Source organism: Pseudopipra pipra, chromosome 26 (assembly GCF_036250125.1).
Source record: "Pseudopipra pipra isolate bDixPip1 chromosome 26, bDixPip1.hap1, whole genome shotgun sequence".
NCBI lineage: Eukaryota > Metazoa > Chordata > Aves > Passeriformes > Pipridae > Pseudopipra > Pseudopipra pipra.
In genome coordinates this window covers 1,159,827-1,179,611 of record NC_087574.1, presented here as the reverse complement: position 1 = coordinate 1,179,611, position 19,785 = coordinate 1,159,827, and the positions used below count along the sequence as shown (strand labels likewise).

Below are 19,785 nucleotides of genomic sequence, written 5' to 3'. Positions count from 1 at the left end.
TGGGCTGTGCAGCTGAACTGATCTGGTGCATTGATTTTTTAACCAGACCAGTGTTTTGTGAGTGAGTCCCTGACCACCCAGACTGGGAGAAGACAGACAGAGCTGTGGCTCTGCCCTTTGTGATGCACTGACAAGTGTCCCATGAATTGCTGCCCCTGCCCACAGAGCCACTGATGGTCCCCTTTGCTGTGGAGGGTTGGCAGGAAGGTGGTTTGTGCTGTTACACCCAGTGCAGGTGGTTGTGTAATAGCAGAGGCAACAGCATATGGGAGCTAAATATGAACAAGTTCTGCTCCAAAAGGTCTGAGGTGTTTCCATGACTCCATCTGCTGAACTGCTATAAGTACAGGAGAGCAGGGCAGGCTCTCCCTGCACACACAGCACTGGGCTGAGTGCACTGGAACCCACACGGAGCTCTGATCTGCCTGGGTGTTACAGGAAAGCACAATTGCACCAGTCCAGGACTGGTTCCTTCTTTCACTGAGCTGGAGCACAGCTTTTTAGAAAGAAATTTGAATCTGAAATCTCTTAAAAATTCCAACTGATGGATGAAGTTTCTCAGAATTCAGCTGATTAGATGCCATGGTGAATGAATTCTTTGTAAAAAATGTGCATATAGTGTCTTTCTCTGAATTTGACAGTGGGTTTTGTTCTGTTCAAGCAGTGAACCCCCACCCTGTGCTCTCTGTAGGGATTCCTAAGCTGGTCAGTGACTTCCAGACTGTTTCAGACTAAAATCACACTGAACCAGACCCTCAGGATCAAAATCCTTTCTTGGCGTGCCTGCTCTGCTCTGGTGCCTTGGGTGGGACGTTTATGAGCTGTGTAACCCCACACTTTCTGGCAGCTTCATTCCCCTCAGACTCTGTTTACTGCTGTTCCTGCCCTTCTTTAATGTCCAGCTGCTCGTGTTTAGTGTCCCACGTTTGGCCATCCTGTGTACACTGAGTGTCCTGACGATGCTCTTTTTCGAATGGAGGCCTTTGATCCATGGATACACACAGGATTTCCTGTGTGAATACAGAGGAGTTTAGTTTGGAGTGGCCCTGGCTGCAGCACAGGGCCCCTCACAGTGCTCTGGGTGCCTTCCCCCTGCCCTGGGTGCTGCTGGACACCTGCTCTTTCCAGGTCTGGTTCCCCCTGTGTCCCTTCCCTGCCTGGCGTTGCTCTTGGACCTTGCTGGCAGCACTCCCAAACCCAAGAGCTCTCTCCTCCTTGGAGCAGGAACCTGGATGAGCCAGGCAGTGTTCCAGAAAGCCCCTTTTGGCACCTCCAGGGTTTCCTGATTTGGTAACTTCTGTTTAGCATAAACAAAACTTAATCAGCATAAATAAAACTTAATCTAAGCTGTTTGTCTTTTATGTATCTTAACTGAGATGGGAACTTGTTTTGAAAGATCATCTGCAATATTGCCTAATTTACTTTAAAGCAAATGCTCTACCTGGACATGCTGAAAGTTTGGGGTTTATGGCAGGTTTTCAGGAGCACTTCACTCCCAGCAGGAATGTCACATCTTAGTGCAGGATCTCCTTCCCTGGACTGAAGGTTAACAAAGTCCCTTCAGTTCCTTTGTTTCCTGAGGGCTCCTGGGCATGTCCTGGGGGTGCTGCATTGCCCAGGAAGGAGCATCCATGTCCTTTCACCTGTGTGAGCTCTGTCACAGGGTCAGTCCCTGTGGTGGTCCAGAAAATGTCCCACCCACTTTGGCAGCAGCATTTCCCCTTTCACAGGGCACCAGAGGGTCTGTCCAAGAGTCTGGAATCTGCTTCCTCTGCACTCCACTGACTCCTTCCCAGGCAGATCAGCCTCTGGGGTTTGTGCCTGCATTGTTAATAAGCAATTTGGTCCAGTTGGAGTCTTTGTGACCTTTCAGCTGCCTGCTTTAGTCTTTTGGACAAGGTGCTGTGTCTGCAGGAAAGTACTGTTCCTCCCCAGGAGTCGGTGCAGGTTATGGACACAGTGTCTTGCCTTGGCCACTTCAGCATCTTCAATGTGGGAAGCAGAACTCTGGCCTTGGCAAGTTTGAATTTCAGCTGGTGGCTTTAGTACAGGTTTTCTAAGGATGAAAAGAAGATATTTGTTTGTACAGAACTGTGTTGGATCATGCTGGGTTTTTAACAGAACATACTGAGTCTTGTAGGGTGGATTGAACCTGTGAATGCCCCCAGAGAAAGGGGACATCCAGGTAACCAGTGTTCAGGGTGCCTCCAGCCTTTCTGATGGAATCACAGAATCCTTGAGGTTGGAAAAGCCTTCTGAGATCCTCGAGTCCAACTGTTCCCCCAGCACTGCCAAGGCCACCACTGAGCCATGTCCCCAGGTGCCACATCCACACCTAGAAATGGGAGAACTGGTGCAGTGACAGATGAGCTTTCCCTTGTAGCCTGGTGTCAACTGGGAGAGATTGTAGAGAAGATTTAGGCCAGAGGGACACTGCAGACACCCTCTGTGGTCACCAGCTATGTGATGCCACAGTCCCCTCAGTCCTTGGGAATTCCACATTCCAAGCACTGTGTCAGGTAGGGGGTGGCCTTTCATCTCTGCCAGGACCTGAGCATCACCAGCCTTCCTCTGCATGTTGAATAACTCAGAGAGCCTCAGCAAGTTCCTTTAAATCTTCTTGTTTCAGTGAATTTATTTTTCTGATCTAAAAGTAGCTCAGCAGTTGGCAGTGAGGTCCTGGCCTTGCTGACACATCTCACAGCACTGGGAAGTTTTACATTTTCAGGCTTTTCTTAGCACAAAGCAGAAATTCTCCCTGGCTCTGTCCCCAGCCTGCATCGCTGGGGACACTGATGTTGGGTTAGGATTTATTTTCTCCTGAGCTGGGTTAGCATTTACTTTCTCCCCTCCATTGCAGCAGTCAGGGGTTTAAATGGATGGCTTCTTCACACCTGGAATCAGAAGAAATTTTCCTTTGGGGATGGCAAACCTGGTGGGGGAGTTGTGGAACCTGTGCTTGGCCTCACGGGAGGTCAGGGCACAGGTGACACTTTGCTTCCCTCCTCCAGGGAGAAGTCCCAGTTTTATTTTTTAGTAGAGCCTTACCTCTTTATTGCCAAGTGGGTGACAGAGCTGGGGATCTCACAACCAGTCAGCTGCCTAGATCCATGTACTGGATGTTTCCAGAATGAATCCCCTGTGTTGTCCCCGTGTGTTAAAGATCCAGGATGTCAGTGCAGATTGCAGAGGGGACACAGCTTGGAGTTTCTGGGACACAGGAACTGTTACAACACAACACAAAGATTCTGAGAACCAACAGCCTCTATGTCCAAATGTTTGTAGTCCTCACTCAGTGTATATTTTGATGTAAATCTAGGGAAGACTTCCCTAGAGTCCTTCCCTGGGAGGACCAACAATCCCGTGCCCCAGCACTGATGGGACCTGTTTGTTTGGTGTTTAGATGGATCCTGAGTATCGGGTGAAAAAGTTCTTGGCTCTTCTGAGAGAAGAAGGAACGTAAGTACTTTTAGTTTAAAGCATTGTTTAAAATTCCCTTTTCTGCTCAGAAATGAGCATCTCTGAGGGGAACCTGCAGTGCTGGGGTATCTGCTCTCATTGTTGGCCCCTCTGTGTTTTCAGTGCTGTGTCAGATCTGTTCTTACAGCACTTTGGGAGGGGGGAGGTGTGAAGGAGCTGAGAACTTGCATGTCTGAATTCTCTGCCTGTCTTAATTCACCCTTGATTTAAAGTTTCCATGAGATACTGGGCCACAATTAACTGAAGTAAATCAGAAGAGGTTCTCCTCGAGTTAAAATCCAGCTGTTTGTCTGAAATCTGGAACTTTGATTTCTTGTGTCTCCTGTCTGAGAGAAGGATGTCCTACTCTTTCCCTGTAGGTGCCACAGGGAGTAGTTGAGCCCAGTGGGACAGTGGCATCTCCTAGAGAATGACTTTCTAATACATGTAGGGCAGTGCCTGTGCTGGGGCAGCTCACACCACTATCTATCCTGGCTACATGTGAGTGGGTTCCAGTGTGTGCTTGATGCTTTATACATGTGCATGATGCTTTCCTGATGGATTTGGCTTCTTTTGCAAGAGTTCCTACCCTAGACTGAAGGTGGACCAAGTGCAAGATCAACAGCTGGAAAAGCGACCAACCTGGAGAAAATACACTGGGATCTTTACTCTTCTGTGCTCAACACACTGGACAAAGTGAAATGCTCCCCATTTCCCAGAGCCCCATGTGGAATCTGCATGTTTAGTGCAATACAGTATCTTTATTCTTTGTCTTTAATATTCTGATGTCATGTGCAAGTGTCTCCTAGAACACTGTGCTTCTGTCTCTGTGCAGCCAGGCTGCATCCTTTGATTTGAGCATGGGGGAATGTCCTGGGAGTTTGAAGCCAATGCTCACTTGTGTCCAGCATTCCTGCAGTGGCAAAGAGATTCTGACTCCTAATAAACCTGCCAGTCTGGTGAAGGGACACTGCAGCACTGCTCTGTCATATCCTGGTCAGGTGGAGGCTTTCTTGTGGTGTCATCCCATCCCTCACTGAACTCTGAGCCAGACCCACACCCCACAGGCAGTGCCCACAGCAGTCCAGCTCCAGGACTGCCTGGATGCTGCACCTGCTTTATTTATATCCAGGTATTTTGGGGCCCCATGAGACACTGCCAGTGGCACTGGGGACAGGAAGAGGGCAGGGAGATGTTGATCAGAGTAGAGGAAATTTCCAAATCCAGTATTTAAGGCATCAAAAGCTTGTTGTTAATTCAACAACAGTTTTAGAGATGCTGGTTCCAGCCTCCCGCTCTTCCTGAGCTCATGTAGGTGGCAGCTTTGGTGTCCTCCAGCCTCACATCCCATTTCCATGCCATGCTACCAAAGGTTGAAATTCCTCCTTGGACACAGAGAGGAGGCCAAGCTCTGCAGGTGCATGAGATGTGCATTGCCATGTTTTTGCACTGAAATAAAGGAATGTATCAAACTTTGCTCCATGGTCCTTCCCAACAGCCATGTGGCCTCAGTGAGGTGCTGCCAGTGGCTGCGTGAGGCTCCCCTGGCTCTGGGGCTCTGCTCCTTCAGTAATGTTCATGGCACATACCTCAGTGTGGTGGGGCATGAAATCAAAGCCATTTATCAGATGTGAGTCAGTGTAGCTTCCTAAACTTGCCCAGAGCCCCTGCAAGGGCTTGCAGTGGTACCAGAGGGGTGTCCAGGGAAGGAGATGCTCCACGTCCTTCCAGGCCCAAAGTGCAGGTACTGTTGTCCTCAGTGTGTGCTCACAGCAGTGGGGGTGTTCCAGCCACCCCCCTCTGTTCTCTGGCAGTGCTGTTGTGTTGTGATGCCCTTGTGAGTCCCAGTGCTGGCTGTTCCCTCTCATTTTGTGTATGACCTTGTGGATTTATTTGTTCCTCCCTCCCCTCTGCCAGTCCGGGTGACAGCAGCACACAGTAACTTATATTTCAGAGTAAATGCTGTAAACCTTATCATGTCTTTGTCCAGAACTATATTGATGAATAAATATCTGGTTTAATTGCACATTCAATGGATTCAATAAAAAGCACAACTCCTTGTGATGCCCTGGCTGCTGTCTGTCTGCTGCTAGTTGAGCTGAGGCGTGTGAGGAGCAGAGCTGTTCCCAGGTGCTACTGGCCAGGGGGTGCTCAGGGTTGCCTACAAGTGGATGGATTGAATTTACCCCCATCCTGGACAGAGTGACCCCCCGTGGTCTCCAAGGAACTGGCTGAGAGGTCTCTGGTCCAGCCCATTCTGGAGCTTTCTGGGCCCTGCAGAGCTGAGGAGCCCCACGGATGTCCCTGTGTGTGTGTGTGAGGTGGCTGTGTCACACTTGGAAAACCAGGGTGAGCTGCTGGGTGTGACATCCCACCTACTCCAGCCTATTCCAGGATCTCCATCCGAGCTGTTTCCTGCAGGTGGCACAAGGGAAGGGCTCCTGGAGCACCTCCCCACCACCGGCGTGTTCTCTGGGGCTCTGCCTGGCACAGGCCTTAAACATGTAAGGTACAAACAATATTGCTTTCAACAGTAAGGGCCAAGTTCTTCATCCCCTTCCTTACCCTGTTTCATCTTGAACCTTCCAGAAATGTCTCTGAAATGGAGTTGTTTAACCAGGGACAGATTATTTCCAGGTGCTGGGATGGGTTTGGGAGGATGCTGTGGGGTGGAGGTGGGCAAACACAGAGAGCTCCAACCCCAGAGCTGTGAGGCCCAGAACCCTCCCTGGGTCAGGTTTTTGGTTCTCTGGCGTGTCAGGATGTGTGTTGGGGGGTGACTGGTGGCATTGCTGGTGCCCTGGGGCAGAGACACCGGTGTGGGCACTGTCCATGCACGTGGCCCAGGCAGCTGGGATGGCTTTGTGTGCAAACGGGAGCAGGGTAAGAACACAGGGATTTTATATTTGCTTTTACCCCTCAGACAGGTGTGTTTGAGGCCAGTGCTGTGGAAAACCATGTGCACTTAAAAACATCATTAACACGGGGGAGACTCTGCAGAAACACCCACAAATTATTCCTGGACAGGAGAGAAGATGTTTTTATGTGAGGAAATTTGGATCTTGGTCTGTCCAAACCACTGGAAGGTGATTCAGTGACAGCCTAGGGGTACATGGGGGAGTGTATGAAGTCTAAAACCTGTTTTAATCCATTAAGACTAATTTAATCTTCTAGCTCTTTGCAACTCCCTGGCAGGAGGGGGGAGCCGGGGGGGTCGGGCTCTGCTCCCAAGGAACAAGGGACAGGAGGAGAGGGAACGGCCTCAAACTGAGCCAGGGGAGGGTCAGGTTGGATACTGGGGGAAATCCCTTCATGGAAAGGGCTGTCCAGCCCTGGCACAGCTGCCCAGGGCAGGGGTGGAGTCCCCATCCCTGGAGGGATTTAAAAGCCCTCTGGATTTGGCACTTGGGGACACGGGTCAGTGGTGGCCTTGGCAGTGGTGGAGGAACAGTTGGACTTGATCTTAAAGGTCTTTTCCAACCCTAATGTTTCCATGGTTTTGTGCTGTGTTGTGCACACAGCTCATGGCACTTCCTAAACCCAAAGCTCAGCATTCAGCTATAAAATCTCCTTTGTTGGATACATTTTGCCATCATTGTCTTGCATTCATATCCCTGTCCATGGTGGGGTGTAAGAACTAGATAGTCTTTAAGGTCCCTTCCAACCCAAACCACTCTGTGATTCCATAATTCCATGACTGCCCCTGCCCATAAGCAGCTGGATAAGGACCCACCACTTCAGCAGGACCTGAAGGACCCAAACCACACAAGCTGGCAAGTGCATATTTTTGATTTTTTATACCTTCTCTTTAATGGTGTACCACAAAAAAATGCAAGTTGAAATATATTTTTCTCCAAATATATATATTTATATAATATATAATCTTAGTTAACTCAAGTATATACATTGTATAATAAATAATGCTTATAAAAAGAGAAATTTTCTGAATATAAAATAAAAAAAAATTGACCTCTACAACTTTATACAAAACTTTGGATACAGCAGATTGATGGAAAAAGATCTTCCATTCAGTGCTAGAATACCTGGCTACAGTAAAATAATTACAAGGCAATAAATGTTCTATTTAATATTAAATACCTTTTCTTGATTAAAAAACAAACAAAAGGGGGATTTTGTTTAAAGTCAGGTACTGGGAGTCTTTCCAGACGTGGAATTTAATATATACTTTAAATAGATGCATATCAGAGGACGGCTTGGCTCTGAGTGGGGAGGGCTTTTGAGCTCTCTGTGATTTTATTTTTTAAGTGGAGGCTCCTCTGGCCATGTGAGTCCAGGAGCTCCTCTCACCCTGCCCAGGAAGGACCTGGAATTTTGCTCTGGTTGTCCCCACACAGGTGTGAGGGCTGGGCCCTCTCTGTGCCCCCTGGGAGGGTCCCTCACCCCTTTATTGCTCTTTGTGCTGCTCCTTCCCCTGGAGAAAGGAGGGAGTGGAGCAGCAGCCACAGCTGGGATGGGCAGGCCACGATTCCCTGTGGAATCACTGCTGTGTGAGCAGTGCCTTTGAACAGGGCTGTTGGTCCTGGAGCCCCCCAGGACAGAGGGAATCTTGTTTTTTTGATTTGCAGGGTCAGTTACCCCCTGAAAAGGTGAGCCCAGAGTGAGAGGTGTGCTCAGGGAGGGGAGGGGGCCTGGGGAGCAGTGGTGGGACAAACCCTGGTTCTCCTGCACTGAGGTGGGGCCCAAATCCCTGCTGATGGTTTGGAGCCTCTGTGCTTGGTGGGGCCTTCATGGACAACTGACAGCTCAGCAGATCTGTGGGAAGGGGAGGGTCTGCCGGGGGTTGTGCTGTGGGATACAGGTCTCCCTTCCCTGTCTCCATCACCTCTCGCTGGGTGCAGTGGTTGGACCACACATGTCTGATGGGGGGGCCTGGGACAGACATTCCCTCTCTCTGTGGCCTCTGTCTCCCCAGAGTCGCTGATGTCCAGAGCTGGAGCAGCAGCTCACCTGGCAGGTCACCTGTCCCCAGGGGCATCCCTGAGCTCCCTCTGGGATATAAAGTCATGTCAGGGAATGCTTAGTCAATAGGTGTGGATCTGGTGGATCCCAGATCCTTGAGATCCACCCTGGACGCTGTGTCCCCTGTGAGAGGTGCCAGCAGTGCCCTGTGCCCTGCCCTTGTCCTGGGCCATGTGCTGGAGGATCAGCTCTGGGCTCTGCCTTCCTGCCATCCTCCCCAGGGGACTGTAGGAGATGTGGGGCTGTGGGGAGCAGGGAAAGCAGAGGGGAGAGGGAAGGAGAGACCACCCGTGGGCTCTGTGTGCTCGGACAGGTTTGGTTCTCCAGCATTGTCTCCTTGGAGCAGGCAGGAGGGAGCTGGGCTGGTGTGAGGATTTGCCTCCTTCCCTCTTCCCCACCACATCTGCCAAGCCCAGGACAGCAGTGGGGGAGCTGTGTCTGCTCAGCTCTCACTGTGTAAAACCCATTTCCACCTGACTCCTGTACCGGTGTCTGCACAGGCAGGACCCCTGGCCTAGGACAGAGCTCAGGGTGTGCTGTGGCAGCTCTGCCTGCCATGGCCAGGCCTGGCTTGGGCTCCCCCATCCCTGCCTGTCCCTGGGAGCAGCAGTCACAGATCCACCCAGCTGCAGCACCAGGCCAGCCCTGACCCGGGTGAGGGGCTGGGGCCACCAGCAGTTCTGTGCCGTCCTCTGCAGTGTGAGGCCACAGGGGCTGCACCCCTGGGCCCTGCCCTGGGGCACCTCCACGAGTGGACACCTCCCCGGGCCTACTTGCAGGTGTGGACGTCGTAGACGCGGGTGCACTCCTGGCAGCTCACGTAGCAGCACCAGTGGAAGATGCAGTGACACTTCTCCTTGCGCTTCTCAGTCCGGGTGTTGTGGCCGCGGCCGCAGCACAGCAGGTCACAGCCGTCGATGCCGTGGGAGGTGACGTTGCAGGTCCTGTCCCTGGTCCCAAAGGAGCCCGTCTCGGGGTTGGGCTCGCAGAAGTTGGGCGAGTTCTCGTAGTAGACCAGGTCCCGCTCCGTGGGCGGCTTGAAAAGCGCGTACTTGGCCCTGAGAGTTTCCACCCAGCCCCGGGATTCCCGGTGCTTTTCCACCACCATCTCCGAGGCGCTGTCGTATTTGTCCTTCAGGAAGTCCCCGATGGCCCGGAAGTCGGGCTGGGCCCACCAGCAGGTCTTCACCTCACAGCTCCCCGACAGCCCGTGGCACTTGCACTTCAGGTGCATGTGGTCCAGGATGGTCTGTGGGGGGAGAGAACGAGGATCAGCAGCAGGGTTTGCTTTCCATCCCCTGCCTTTGCCACCTGGGTTTAAATGGCTTCTCTGAGCTCAGTCTGGGAAGTGTGGGCTGGTTGGGAATGAGTTGTGGTGGCCAGAAACGTCTCCAGACAGGTGCCACACTAGAAAAGCATGAGGTGGGCAGCTGCTCTAATCATCCACCCAATCCACCCACTGTTCTAGTCTAATCTAATCCCAAGGTCTGGTCCTTTCTCTGGGGTCCCCCCTGCCCTGTGTGTGTGCACAGTCAGAGCCCAGAGAAGTGGGGGTTGGATGGTGTCTCTGACCCCCGTGGATGGAGACTGATCCCTTTGTCCTCTCTTTGCTGATGACCCTTCCTTTATGGCCCACATCTGACAGTTTGCACTAGAACGTAGTGAAATTGTGAATCTATGGACATAAATCTCTTTACCAGAAACCTCCTCTGTGTGGAGCAAAATAATCACTGATTTCTGCTAAAATTACTGCAGTTTGGTGGGCTTTTTTGTACCAGAAGCCGTCAGCCTTCTACCCTTCCACCTCTGCCTGCTGTGGTGTGGAAAAGCCATGTCAGTGTTTGCTTCAAGCACTGTTGGAAAGGTCTGACTGAGTTTGCAAATGACCCAGAGCAGGCAGGGCCCAGGTACCTGCAGAGAGCAGGAATGGAATGGAATAGAATAGAAATAGAAATAATAGACTAGACTAGACTAGACTAGAATATTTGAGTTGGAAGGAACTGACAACCATCATCTGCTCCAGGGAATCACTGGGACAATGTTATAACAGGGAACATGTAGAAAGGAGGAGCTTGGGAGGAAAATCCTCTTGATCCACTGCTGACCTGGGGTCTCTCCTGGCTGAGTTGTGTTTGTACACGTGGCCTTGGAAGATGTTCTCAGGTTGCCCAGATATTCTGTGGCTGCCCCATCCCTGGAAGTGTCCAAGGCCAGGTTGGACGGGGCTTGGAGCAACCTGGGCTAGTGGAAGGTGTCCCTCCCCATGGCAGGGGGTGGGACTGGATGGTCTTTAAGGTCCCTTCCAACCCAAACCATTCTGTGTGTGCTGCAAGCAAGGCATGTTTGGATGGAGTGCGAATCTGTTTGGAGAGAGTGGAAATGCTGGGCCCTGGGAAACAACCTTAGGAAGCCTCAGCCTGGGCATTACTGCAGTCCCGTGGCACCAGGAGGAGCCCCCCTGGGCCACCCCTGCAGACACGGCCCCCCCTGCCTGGGCACTCACCGTCCTCCCGGCCTCGTTGTTGTGCCTGTTCATGGCCGAGCGAGCGTCCGGGCGGTTCTCCCGCGCGTCTGCGAACTCCCGGGACACCAACACCCCGAAATCAGCGTCCTCGCTGCACCCCCCCCACTTCCAACCATCCCCGGGGGGCCCCTTGTGGTGGGAGTCGCAGCCGCAGATGGTGGAGGTGCCCTCGGCGCAGGAGCGGGTGACGGCGAAGGCCACGCCGGCCGAGGCGATGGCGTGCACGAAGGCCGACTCGCGGGTGGCTGCCAACACACAGGCCAGGGGTTAGCAGGCAGCCTTGTCCTTCCCAACCTCCCTCAGCGGCTTCTAAACCCCACTGGAAAGCCAAAAGGTAATTTATGGATATTTTAAGGAATGTCTTCTGGAGCGGGTGCTGCTGGAATCACCCTTGCAGGAGGAGGAGGAGGGAGAGGAGTGGGATTCCAGCTTTGGTGGGATTCCAACTTTGGGGTTCTCCCGGATAGAGCTGGTGCAGGATTTGATCTGGCACAGAGGCCGAGGGGTGAACTAAACATCAGTGGGAGCTCGAGGGGCCTCAGAAGAGAGTTCCTGGAACCCAGGGAGGGGCTCCGTGCCAGGGAGTCCAAGGGGGGTGACAAAGCTCATTGGTGTTGAGAAAGGTTTTAGATCATTCAGGGCAGACTGTGGCAGCACAAAGCCCAAGAGCTGGTCATTCCTGTTAAATGTGTCACATAAACAACATGTGACTTGTCCTTTAGTGGAGATAAATAAATAATAAATAATAAAACCCAACTTCCAGATGCCCGTGAAGTTGCTTACTAGTTACTGAGCAATCCCAGAGGAAATCAAAGCAGAGCCACAAAATATGCTGGATTGGAAGGGACCCACAGGGATCACGGAGTCCAACTCCTGGCCCTCAGGATCCTCAGGTTTGATAACAGGACTTTCCTTTCAGGAAGCAGATGAAACTCAAGGCTCTTTGGAACCATTGCCAGGCTCCAGGGAACAGTTGCAGTGAATGAATTTTGGCCCAAAGGAGCAAAGCTGGAGAAAGCCCTGAAAGGTGCTGAAAGCTGAAGGAAAGGTGAAATACAGTGCCCAGGATTCCTGGGTGGATGGGGGCTGGGAATGGGAGTGTGGGGGATCCCTGTGCTGAGGGAGAGGAAATGTCCCAGCAGGACAGAGAGACCTGGGCAGGTGGTGGGGACAACACAGAAAATCCACACGAAGATGAAGAGGGTACAGAGGGTTTGCTGAGCTGGAGCATCCCAGTCCATCCCCTCTTCCACCTGTGGCCATGGCAGGGTGACCTTCAAGCCATCCCCTTCCCTGGACATTCCATGGGGCCCTGACCTGGACTCGGGACAGCAGCAGTGACAGTGCCCCCTGGGGATGTCCCCAGCAGTTTGTGTTGCCTGGGTGGCATTTTCCTACTGTGAGTTCTGTGAATTTAATGTCCTGGGTTCAGGAGTCCTGACCTCTGTCCATAAGTGGACAAAACACAGTCAAACTGAAAGGGTATTTCCTGCATTCTCCTGCATTATCTTGGTGAGTTAACCCTCCAGGAAGTTGTTGGAGAAGCTGTGACATGCTCTGAACTGAGCTGGTCTTTTCACTGGTGCTGTCTGATGGCTCTTCCCCTGGTTTGAAAGCAGGACGCTGGAGAACTTGGATTTTTTAACCCAGATTGAAGCCCAGCCAAGTAACATCCCTTGTTCCTGTGCTCACATTGACTTTCACCTTCAAGCATCTTTAACGGCCCCTGAGTTTACTCCATGGTTCTTGCAGGGAGCAAAACTGCCATTTTCCCATGCTCAAAGAGCCCTTTTTGTTAAATCTTTCCATAAAATGTTGTCCATGACAGTCCCCAGCCTGGCTGCCCATCTCTGGAGTGATTCCCCTTTCCAGGAATCCAACTGTCCCTCAGCTGAGGGCTGACTGGGGCTGGAGGAGAGCCCGCCCCACCACAGCTCAGGGCACTCAGAGGGGTCTCCTGTTTCAGGCACAGACTGGCAAGTTCCCCGTGGCTGTCCCTGCTCAGCACAGATGGTCCTTGGCCGTCTGCAGTTCCTGCAGTGGTGACCTGCCTGTTGTTTTGGTTGGGTATTTTTTAAATTTTCTATATTTTTTCTAGAGCAGTGTTGTGCTCTTCCTACTCATTTTGAAATCAAGAGGAGTTTGCCTGCTGGCCTCAGTGGCTGCACTAACATGGGCTCTCCCAAGCACAGTCATTATCTCAGTCTCAACTTTCCCCCTTGGGCACCTTTTGGCTCAGAGCCTCCAGTTGTGCCACACTCTACACACCCACAGCTCCCTGGGGAGTGACCCTGGGGTGCTTCACTCCACCCTGTAAGGATGGAGACTCCGGGTCTCTCAATCCAGAGCAGATGTCGGAGTCAATCCAACCTCTCTCCCCACGTGCAGGAGGCAGGGAGGAGCTGAAGGCCATTTTCCAGGGGCTGCTGTGCCTGGGCAGGGGGCAGGAGGGTTCCAGTGCCTCTGGGTGTGGTGTGACCAGACGATCAGGACAGTCAGTGGGTGTGGGACGAAGCCAGAAATTTCTGCTGGGAAAATGACCTTGGAGCCTGTCCCCTCCTTCCCCAGCAGGAGCTGTGGACAGCCATGGACCATCCCCCCTGCACCCCTCCCCTGCAGCAGGTCTCTCTCTCCAGCTTCAGTCTCTCTGTGGAGGTGGGTCTGGCTTCCAAAGACCAGGTACCCCAAGCTGGGCGGATTTCAGCCCGTGCAGGCACTGGAAGGAGGTGGCTGTGGGTTTTTCCAGCCATGGAAACCACAGCTCTGCTCTGCTGCAGCCAAATGGGGTCCCAAACCAGGGCTGCTCAGTCCTGTCTGTGCTGGTGGGACCCTGCTGTGGTTTTCCCTTTCTTTGCGTTCAAACTCTTCCCTCCTTGCTCTTCCCACCCCCGATGTGCCAGTGGGGATCCACCCACCAAGGTTTTCCTTGGGTGTCTTTCACCAGCTGCTTATGCTGGGACCACTGGGAGCTGTGGGCCACCAGCTGAAGGTCCCTGCACCACCTGGGGTGTCTCGGCCTGACAACGGCTCTTTGGGTGGCCTGTGACCCAAAGCACATCAGATCAGAGGAGCCAGGGAGCCCTTCTGGCCCTGGACCGGGACAGGGAGGGGACAGAAGCTGCTCTCCTGGCTGATGTGCCTTCGCGTTCCATCCAGAGGGTGTGGATGGGCACAAGGAGGGTCATGGGAAAGAGGGTCACTGCAGATTTTGTGCGTCTTTAAGTCTGGGAAGGGAGCAGGGATGGTGGGATGGAGCTGAGCCGGGACAGGCACGGCCGCGGAGGTGCAGGGCTCCCGCAGCTCCCCCGGCACCCCCGGCTCCCTCGGCACCCCCGTGTCTCCCCGCGATGCCGGGGGGACAGCGAGCTGCAAACACAAACCCCTCGCCTTGAAATCCTCGCCTGGGTCTGGGCGAGGAGCCGGGAGAATTTCCCAGAGACGAAAGGCGGGAGCAGCGTTCCCAGAACAGGGGAGGGGCTGGCGAGGGAGGATTAGAGCCGCCTTGACAGTGCACCACCGCGCCTGTGTCCCGGCCGGGCCGTTACCTGCTGGGACACTCAATTTGCCATTGTTCCCGCCGTGTCACACTGTATTACCCGCATAATGCGGAATGTTTCCGCCGGCCAGCGTACCCACGGCACAGAGCACTGGCATTCCCCAGGAGCACCTCGTAGCAACGGGGCAATGTTCCCCTGTCCTGCCGTCACCCTCCAATCCCGCCGGCCCGGCTGGGAAATCCCTATTGATGGCGCTCCCCGGCCCCCCGCCCCCGGCTCAGAATGGCCCCAAGGGCGTGTGAATGCGGCAGCGATTTGAAACGACTGCGGCGCTCGGATGGTATCGCTCGCCCTGCCTCACAGTAGGGGAGGAAGCTTAGCTCTTTCTCATCGGTATAAGCTTATTTTTCTCTCTCCCTCTCTCTCCTTTCCCTCCCCCTCCCTTTAAGCTGCCGAGTTTATATCAAGACGGCCCCTGATCCCACACACCCCTGTTTAGATGCAAATGACTGCGAGTGTCGTGGCTGAGAAAAGCCACGGGTTATCTTGGTGCGGGTCCTGGGCCTTTTCACAGCTCGTGGCAGGGGCTTAGCCGAGCACACAAGGACCCCCGAGGGCAGCGGCCCCGCCGCCTCCCCCGCACTGCCCCCGCTCCCGGAGGCTCCGGCCCGACCGGCCGTGGGGAGCATCTTCCCGGAGAACCGGTGGCATCTTCCCGGAGAAGGAGAGCGCGGAGGCAGGGGCAGAGCGGCTCCCCCTGCCCTGGGGACGTGGGGAAGTGTGTGAGCCCGCACAGCTCCTGCCGCGCTCGCTCCCGCAGATCCCGCCCTGCCTGCGGCTCCCAGACCTCTTCTCCCCCAGGACTCGGTCTCCAGATGCCTGTGGGGCCTTCCTGCCCTCACAACCGCTCATTCTGGACACCAGCTTTAACCAACACCGCGGGGTTTGTCACTCCCCCAGAGAATGGCCATTCCCCACCCTCCCAGGGCAGTGTCACCTGGCTGCCGGCTCAGCCCGGGCTTTAGGCAGGACTCGGCTGGAGGAGCCACCGACTTTAGATAAGAACTGACCTTACTGCACAAAGAAAAGGGAGAAGAGGGAGGGGGAAAGCAGGTTTTTCCTCCCTCCCTGTCCCAGACTGCACACCTGCAGTATGAATCATCCTGGGGAATTTGCTTGTAAAAACATGATCTTACCCCACATTCAGGGGTTGGTTTGGGTTGTTTTTTTTTGTTTTTTTTTTTTTTTTTTTTTTTTTTTTTTTTTTGTTTTTTTTGTTTTTGTTTTTGTTTTTCATAGCCCAGGTAATAAAATAAGACATGCAAAAGAGAAAACTTAGAATCACAGAATGGTTTGGTTTGGAAGGGACCTTAAAGCCCACCCAGTTCCACCCTCTGCCATGGGCAGGGACACCTTCCACCAGCCCAGGTTGCTCCAAGCCCTGTCCAGCCTGGCCTTGGACACTTCCAGGGATCCAGGGGCAGCCACAGCTTCTCTGGGCAACCTGTGCCAGGGCCTCCCCACCCTCACAGGGAAGGATTCCTTCCAAATATCCCTTCTACCTGCCCTCTGGCAGTGGGAAGCCATTCCCCCTTGTCCCCCCCTGTATTACAAGTGATTTTTTATGCTATTGTAGTGAGAACTGCACCTCTGAAGTTTCTCCAAAACAGCCTCAATGTACCTGAGGGAGCAGAGGATGAGATTACCCCAAATGTTGCTCTGATCCTCAGGGGTGATTTCAGCCAGGCAGTTGTCCCAGGTGGGACACCAGCTCCTTTGGGCTTGGTGTTCCATGGCTGTTGGCCTAATGACAGTGTGAGCTGCAGCAGGGATTGTCCTCCTAGTTTGGGTCTGCTTTTGGGGTTGCCCCTGGTGTGTGCTGGAGATCAGTGACAGGGGACATGGCAAAGGTTCCCAGGGATGCCGCAGGGTATGGGCTCAAAACTCTTGATTTGAGGCTCTCCTAAAGGAGCTCCAAGAAACTGGAGAGGGACTTTGGACAAGGGTCTGGACTGACAGGACAAGGGGAAATGGCTTCCCACTGCCAGAGGCAGGTTGGAAGGGATATTGGGAAGGAATCCTTCCCTGAGAGGGTGGGGAGGCCCTGGCACAGGTTGCCCAGAGAAGCTGTGGCTGCCCCTGGATCCCTGGAAGTGTCCAAGGCCAGGTTGGATGGGGCTTGGAGCAACCTGGGCTGGTGGAAGGTGTCCCTGGCAGGGATGGCACTGTCTGGGCCTTAAGACCCCTTCCAGCCCAACCATTCCATGATTCCCTGACTCCTGTTGTTGCTGCATCTAAGGAAGACGGAGCAGCAGTCTGGCAGAAGGTGATGCTGTGCTGGACATGATGCTCTTTAAAAGATCCCTTCCCACTCAAGCTATTCCATGATTCCCTGAAGGCCCAGAGTGCCCTCCCCTCCCCACAGCCCCTCAGCAGGGAGTGCTGCTCCCACACTGGGCACAGATAACGAGTCCTGTCAGTCTGATCACCAATATTCTCTCTTCCCTCAGCTGACAAAGCCAGGGCTGAAAAGATTCTGTTTCCTCTGTGACTCCTCACGCTGCAAACTTTGGGACTCTCAAAGGTTCCCTGTGTTCCTCACTGGCACAGACGACATGAGTCCCATCCTGTCCCTGCTCATTAATTTTTCAGGCAGCAGAGAAAAGACACGAGCTCAGCTCAGAAATGTAAATAACCCCCACCGTGGGCTGGGCTGGGCTTTGATGTGTCCTTGTTTGCAGATGAGACTGTTTATTTTTAACTGCTCTACTTACAGGTTAGTGAGGCAGCAGAATAAATGCGTGTTGGGAGTGAGGTGCCTGGCAGTGCTGCCTGGGATTGGGAAAGCTGGATTACGAATGTGCTCACTAATTTTTCTCCATCTGTCAGAAGGGTTTCAGAGTTTGGGTGATATTTTACCTTGTCAGCTTGGGCTGCGTGGCAATGCTGAGACAAGTCCACACAGGAGGCTCTGCTCTAGTCCCTGCAGCCCAAAGGATCTTAAAATATTCTTCATAAATTCAAAGTTCAGTTTGCTCATTACTGGGAGGATGGTCCAAATCCAATTTTTAAGTGCTTTCATGCTGACAGAAATGGTGGTGAGAGATTTTCAATGCTCCAACAGTTCTTTCAGAATGTGTTTAAAATTTTTATGGCAGTTTTTTAATGACAATTTTTTAAAGAAAATTAAAACTTTCTGATCTTTTAAGTGCTGAAATTTAGGACAGGCCTTTATTAGGCAGCAAGTTAGAGTGTGGGGAGCCCTGATGACAGGTTATTTGGTAGTAAATACAGTAGTTACCCCAAAATACATCCTGGCAAAAAAGAGGGGCAATGATTGTCAAGGTCCCTATTAGTGCTCTAATGAGACTTTACAATCCTGATTCCTGCAAGGAATTGCACATTAACACAAAGGAGTAATTTTCACTGAAATATTGGACTGTCATTTCAGGGAACTGAAATGGTTCCTTCCCTTACTGGGAGGCTGAAGCTTGGAAAAGGATCTCATGAACTTTATATGCACAATATTGGGACTCTGTAAGAAAATTCACCAGAACTCCTGCACTGTCCAGGAGACTACTGGGAAATAGTCCAGTGTCCTGCTCTCAATCCAGTCTCTCCAGTTTCTTAAGGCTACACCATAATATTGCCATTTCCAAGGCAGCACTGGAAAGAATAATTTCTGTGCGATAAAGAGACTTCTCTGGGCTGCAGGGACCCTGTGGGTGCTGACACCCATGGAGCTGAGAGGGAAATGCTTTGGGCTGTGTTTGTGAAGCTGTGAAACCAAGATGTTACCTGGGGATGTCCCTCATGCTAAACATGGCCCAAAGTCACCAGAATCCACGGGACAGGATGGACAAACTGGAGCTTTTTGTCCACTAGGAGTTTCTAATCCGCCACTGGGCTCAGTTTCCTGGGACTGCCTTTCAGTCTGGGGTCTTGGTTTGCTAATGGGACATCTGAGATGTGGGACAGGTTGTCATGGAGCTGTGCCAGGGCAGGGTCAGGTTGGATCTCAGGGAAAGGTTCTTCCCCCACAGGGTGGTTGGCACTGCCCAGGCTCCCCAGGGCAGTGGGCACGGCCCTAAGGCTGCCAGAGCTCCAGGAGGGTTTGGCCAACGCTCTGAGGGACAGGGTGGGATTGTTGGGGTGTCTGTGCAGGGCCAGGGGTTGGACTGGATGATCATTAGGGGTCTCTTCCAGCTCAGGGAACTTTATGATTCTGTGATCTGCCACCAAAGCCCTCCAGACTCTCCTTTCAGGGTGTCTTGGGGTCCAGCACCTCATTTTGGCTCATGATCTCCCTGGGAATCCCAATTTTATGGTGCCTCATCCACGTGCTCCCAGTGTGTCTGATCCATGCCAGTGGATCCAGAAAGGTTGAAGAGGAGCAAAAGAGAAGAGGGAAAGCACATTTATTCTCTCTCTATGTTCCCAGCCCTGGGCATTTTGGGCTCATCTGTGAAAAGATGCATTGAAATCCCCACTCAGCCTGATCAGGACCATGGATTTCAACCATGGCTTCTCCCTGGTGGGGAAACCTGAGCCCACGGCCCTCCTGGGGTGGGCAGTGTGAGCTCCAGTGGCCCTGCATCAATCCCAGGAACTCAGCCCCAGCCCCTCTCCTCGGCTTTCCCGGGCTCTGCTGGTCCCTGTTGTGTGGAAGTGCTGCCCACCCTGGGCAGGGAGGTGGAGCCCACAATTCCAGGACATGGGAATGTGCCCGGGGCTAAACCTCCCCCTTCCTGTGCTTTACATCCTCCCTAGTCCTTCTGAGACGGGAGCAGATCCTTCCCTTGTGGTGTAACACACAAAACTGGGGAAAGGAAATCGGGGCAGTTCGGGTGGAAAGCCGGGAGTTCTGAGCCATTCCCTGCCGTGTTCCCGGTAGGATATGGTGCATCCAGGGGCCAAGCAGAGCTGTGCCAGCTCTCCCCACCCTGCCCAAGCCGCCGCCAGGGCCCCCTGGTGTTACCTTTGTCCAGGACGGGCCCGAAGATGGCCAGGCTGTCGTCGATGGTGGTGCAGTTCCAGCGGCGGCCGCGGAACTGGTGCTGGCACTCCTGGATGCCCAACTTCACCCCCTCGGCCACGCTGGGCATGATCTCGATGTAGTTGCGGCAGAAGCGGAGCTGCTTCGGGACCAGGCCCGGGATGGAGCCGCACAGGATGGGCTGGGATCCCAGGGAGCTGTACTGCTGCCCCAGGGCGAGGGACCTGCGGGGGACAGGGACAGGGTGAGGGCTGGGCAACTGCTGCCACTGATGGGCCTGCCCCCCCAGCGCCCCTAGAGGGAATCTGGTGAGCCAAAGGGAGCCAAGG

The 19,785-nt window shown here is 53.2% G+C and overlaps 2 protein-coding genes across 4 annotated transcripts in view; one reads left to right on the top strand and one right to left on the bottom strand.

Moving 5' to 3' along the window:
* NSF (N-ethylmaleimide sensitive factor, vesicle fusing ATPase) overlaps positions 1-5,523 on the top strand; it is a 68,707-nt gene extending 63,184 nt beyond the window's left edge. For 2 of the 3 annotated variants that reach the window (XM_064636833.1, XM_064636835.1), the window contains 2 exons: positions 3,404-3,459; positions 4,040-5,523. In XM_064636833.1, coding sequence (XP_064492903.1) covers positions 3,404-3,459; positions 4,040-4,058 — 75 coding nt within the window. In that variant the 3' untranslated portion in view covers positions 4,059-5,523. Of the gene's footprint in view, positions 1-3,403; positions 3,460-3,839 lie in introns of all 3 variants that reach the window. The other variant, XM_064636834.1, reaches the window with a different exon arrangement.
* Positions 5,524-7,266: 1,743 nt separating this feature from the next.
* On the bottom strand, positions 7,267-19,717 carry WNT3 (Wnt family member 3). The gene is made up of 3 exons (XM_064636852.1): positions 19,439-19,717; positions 10,943-11,208; positions 7,267-9,688 (listed from the first exon to the last, which is right to left on the bottom strand). Exons 1-3 carry the CDS (start codon positions 19,563-19,565, stop codon positions 9,209-9,211), a joined length of 873 nt encoding a protein of 290 aa, XP_064492922.1. The 5' UTR covers positions 19,566-19,717; the 3' UTR covers positions 7,267-9,208.
* Between the last annotated feature and the right edge of the window lie 68 nt (positions 19,718-19,785).

What these genes read in the sequence shown, in the direction of transcription:
- WNT3 (XM_064636852.1), bottom strand. Translation starts at nt 19,565, where the DNA reads ATGCCCAGCGTGGCCGAGGGGGTGAAGTTGGGCATCCAGGAGTGCCAG. An exon ending in CGGGCCCGTCCTGGACAAAG is followed by an intron (nt 11,209 to 19,438) that starts GTAACACCAGGG and finishes GTGTGTTGGCAG; the next exon opens with CCACCCGCGAGTCGGCCTTC. An exon ending in ACAACGAGGCCGGGAGGACG is followed by an intron (nt 9,689 to 10,942) that starts GTGAGTGCCCAG and finishes CTCCCCCCACAG; the next exon opens with ACCATCCTGGACCACATGCA.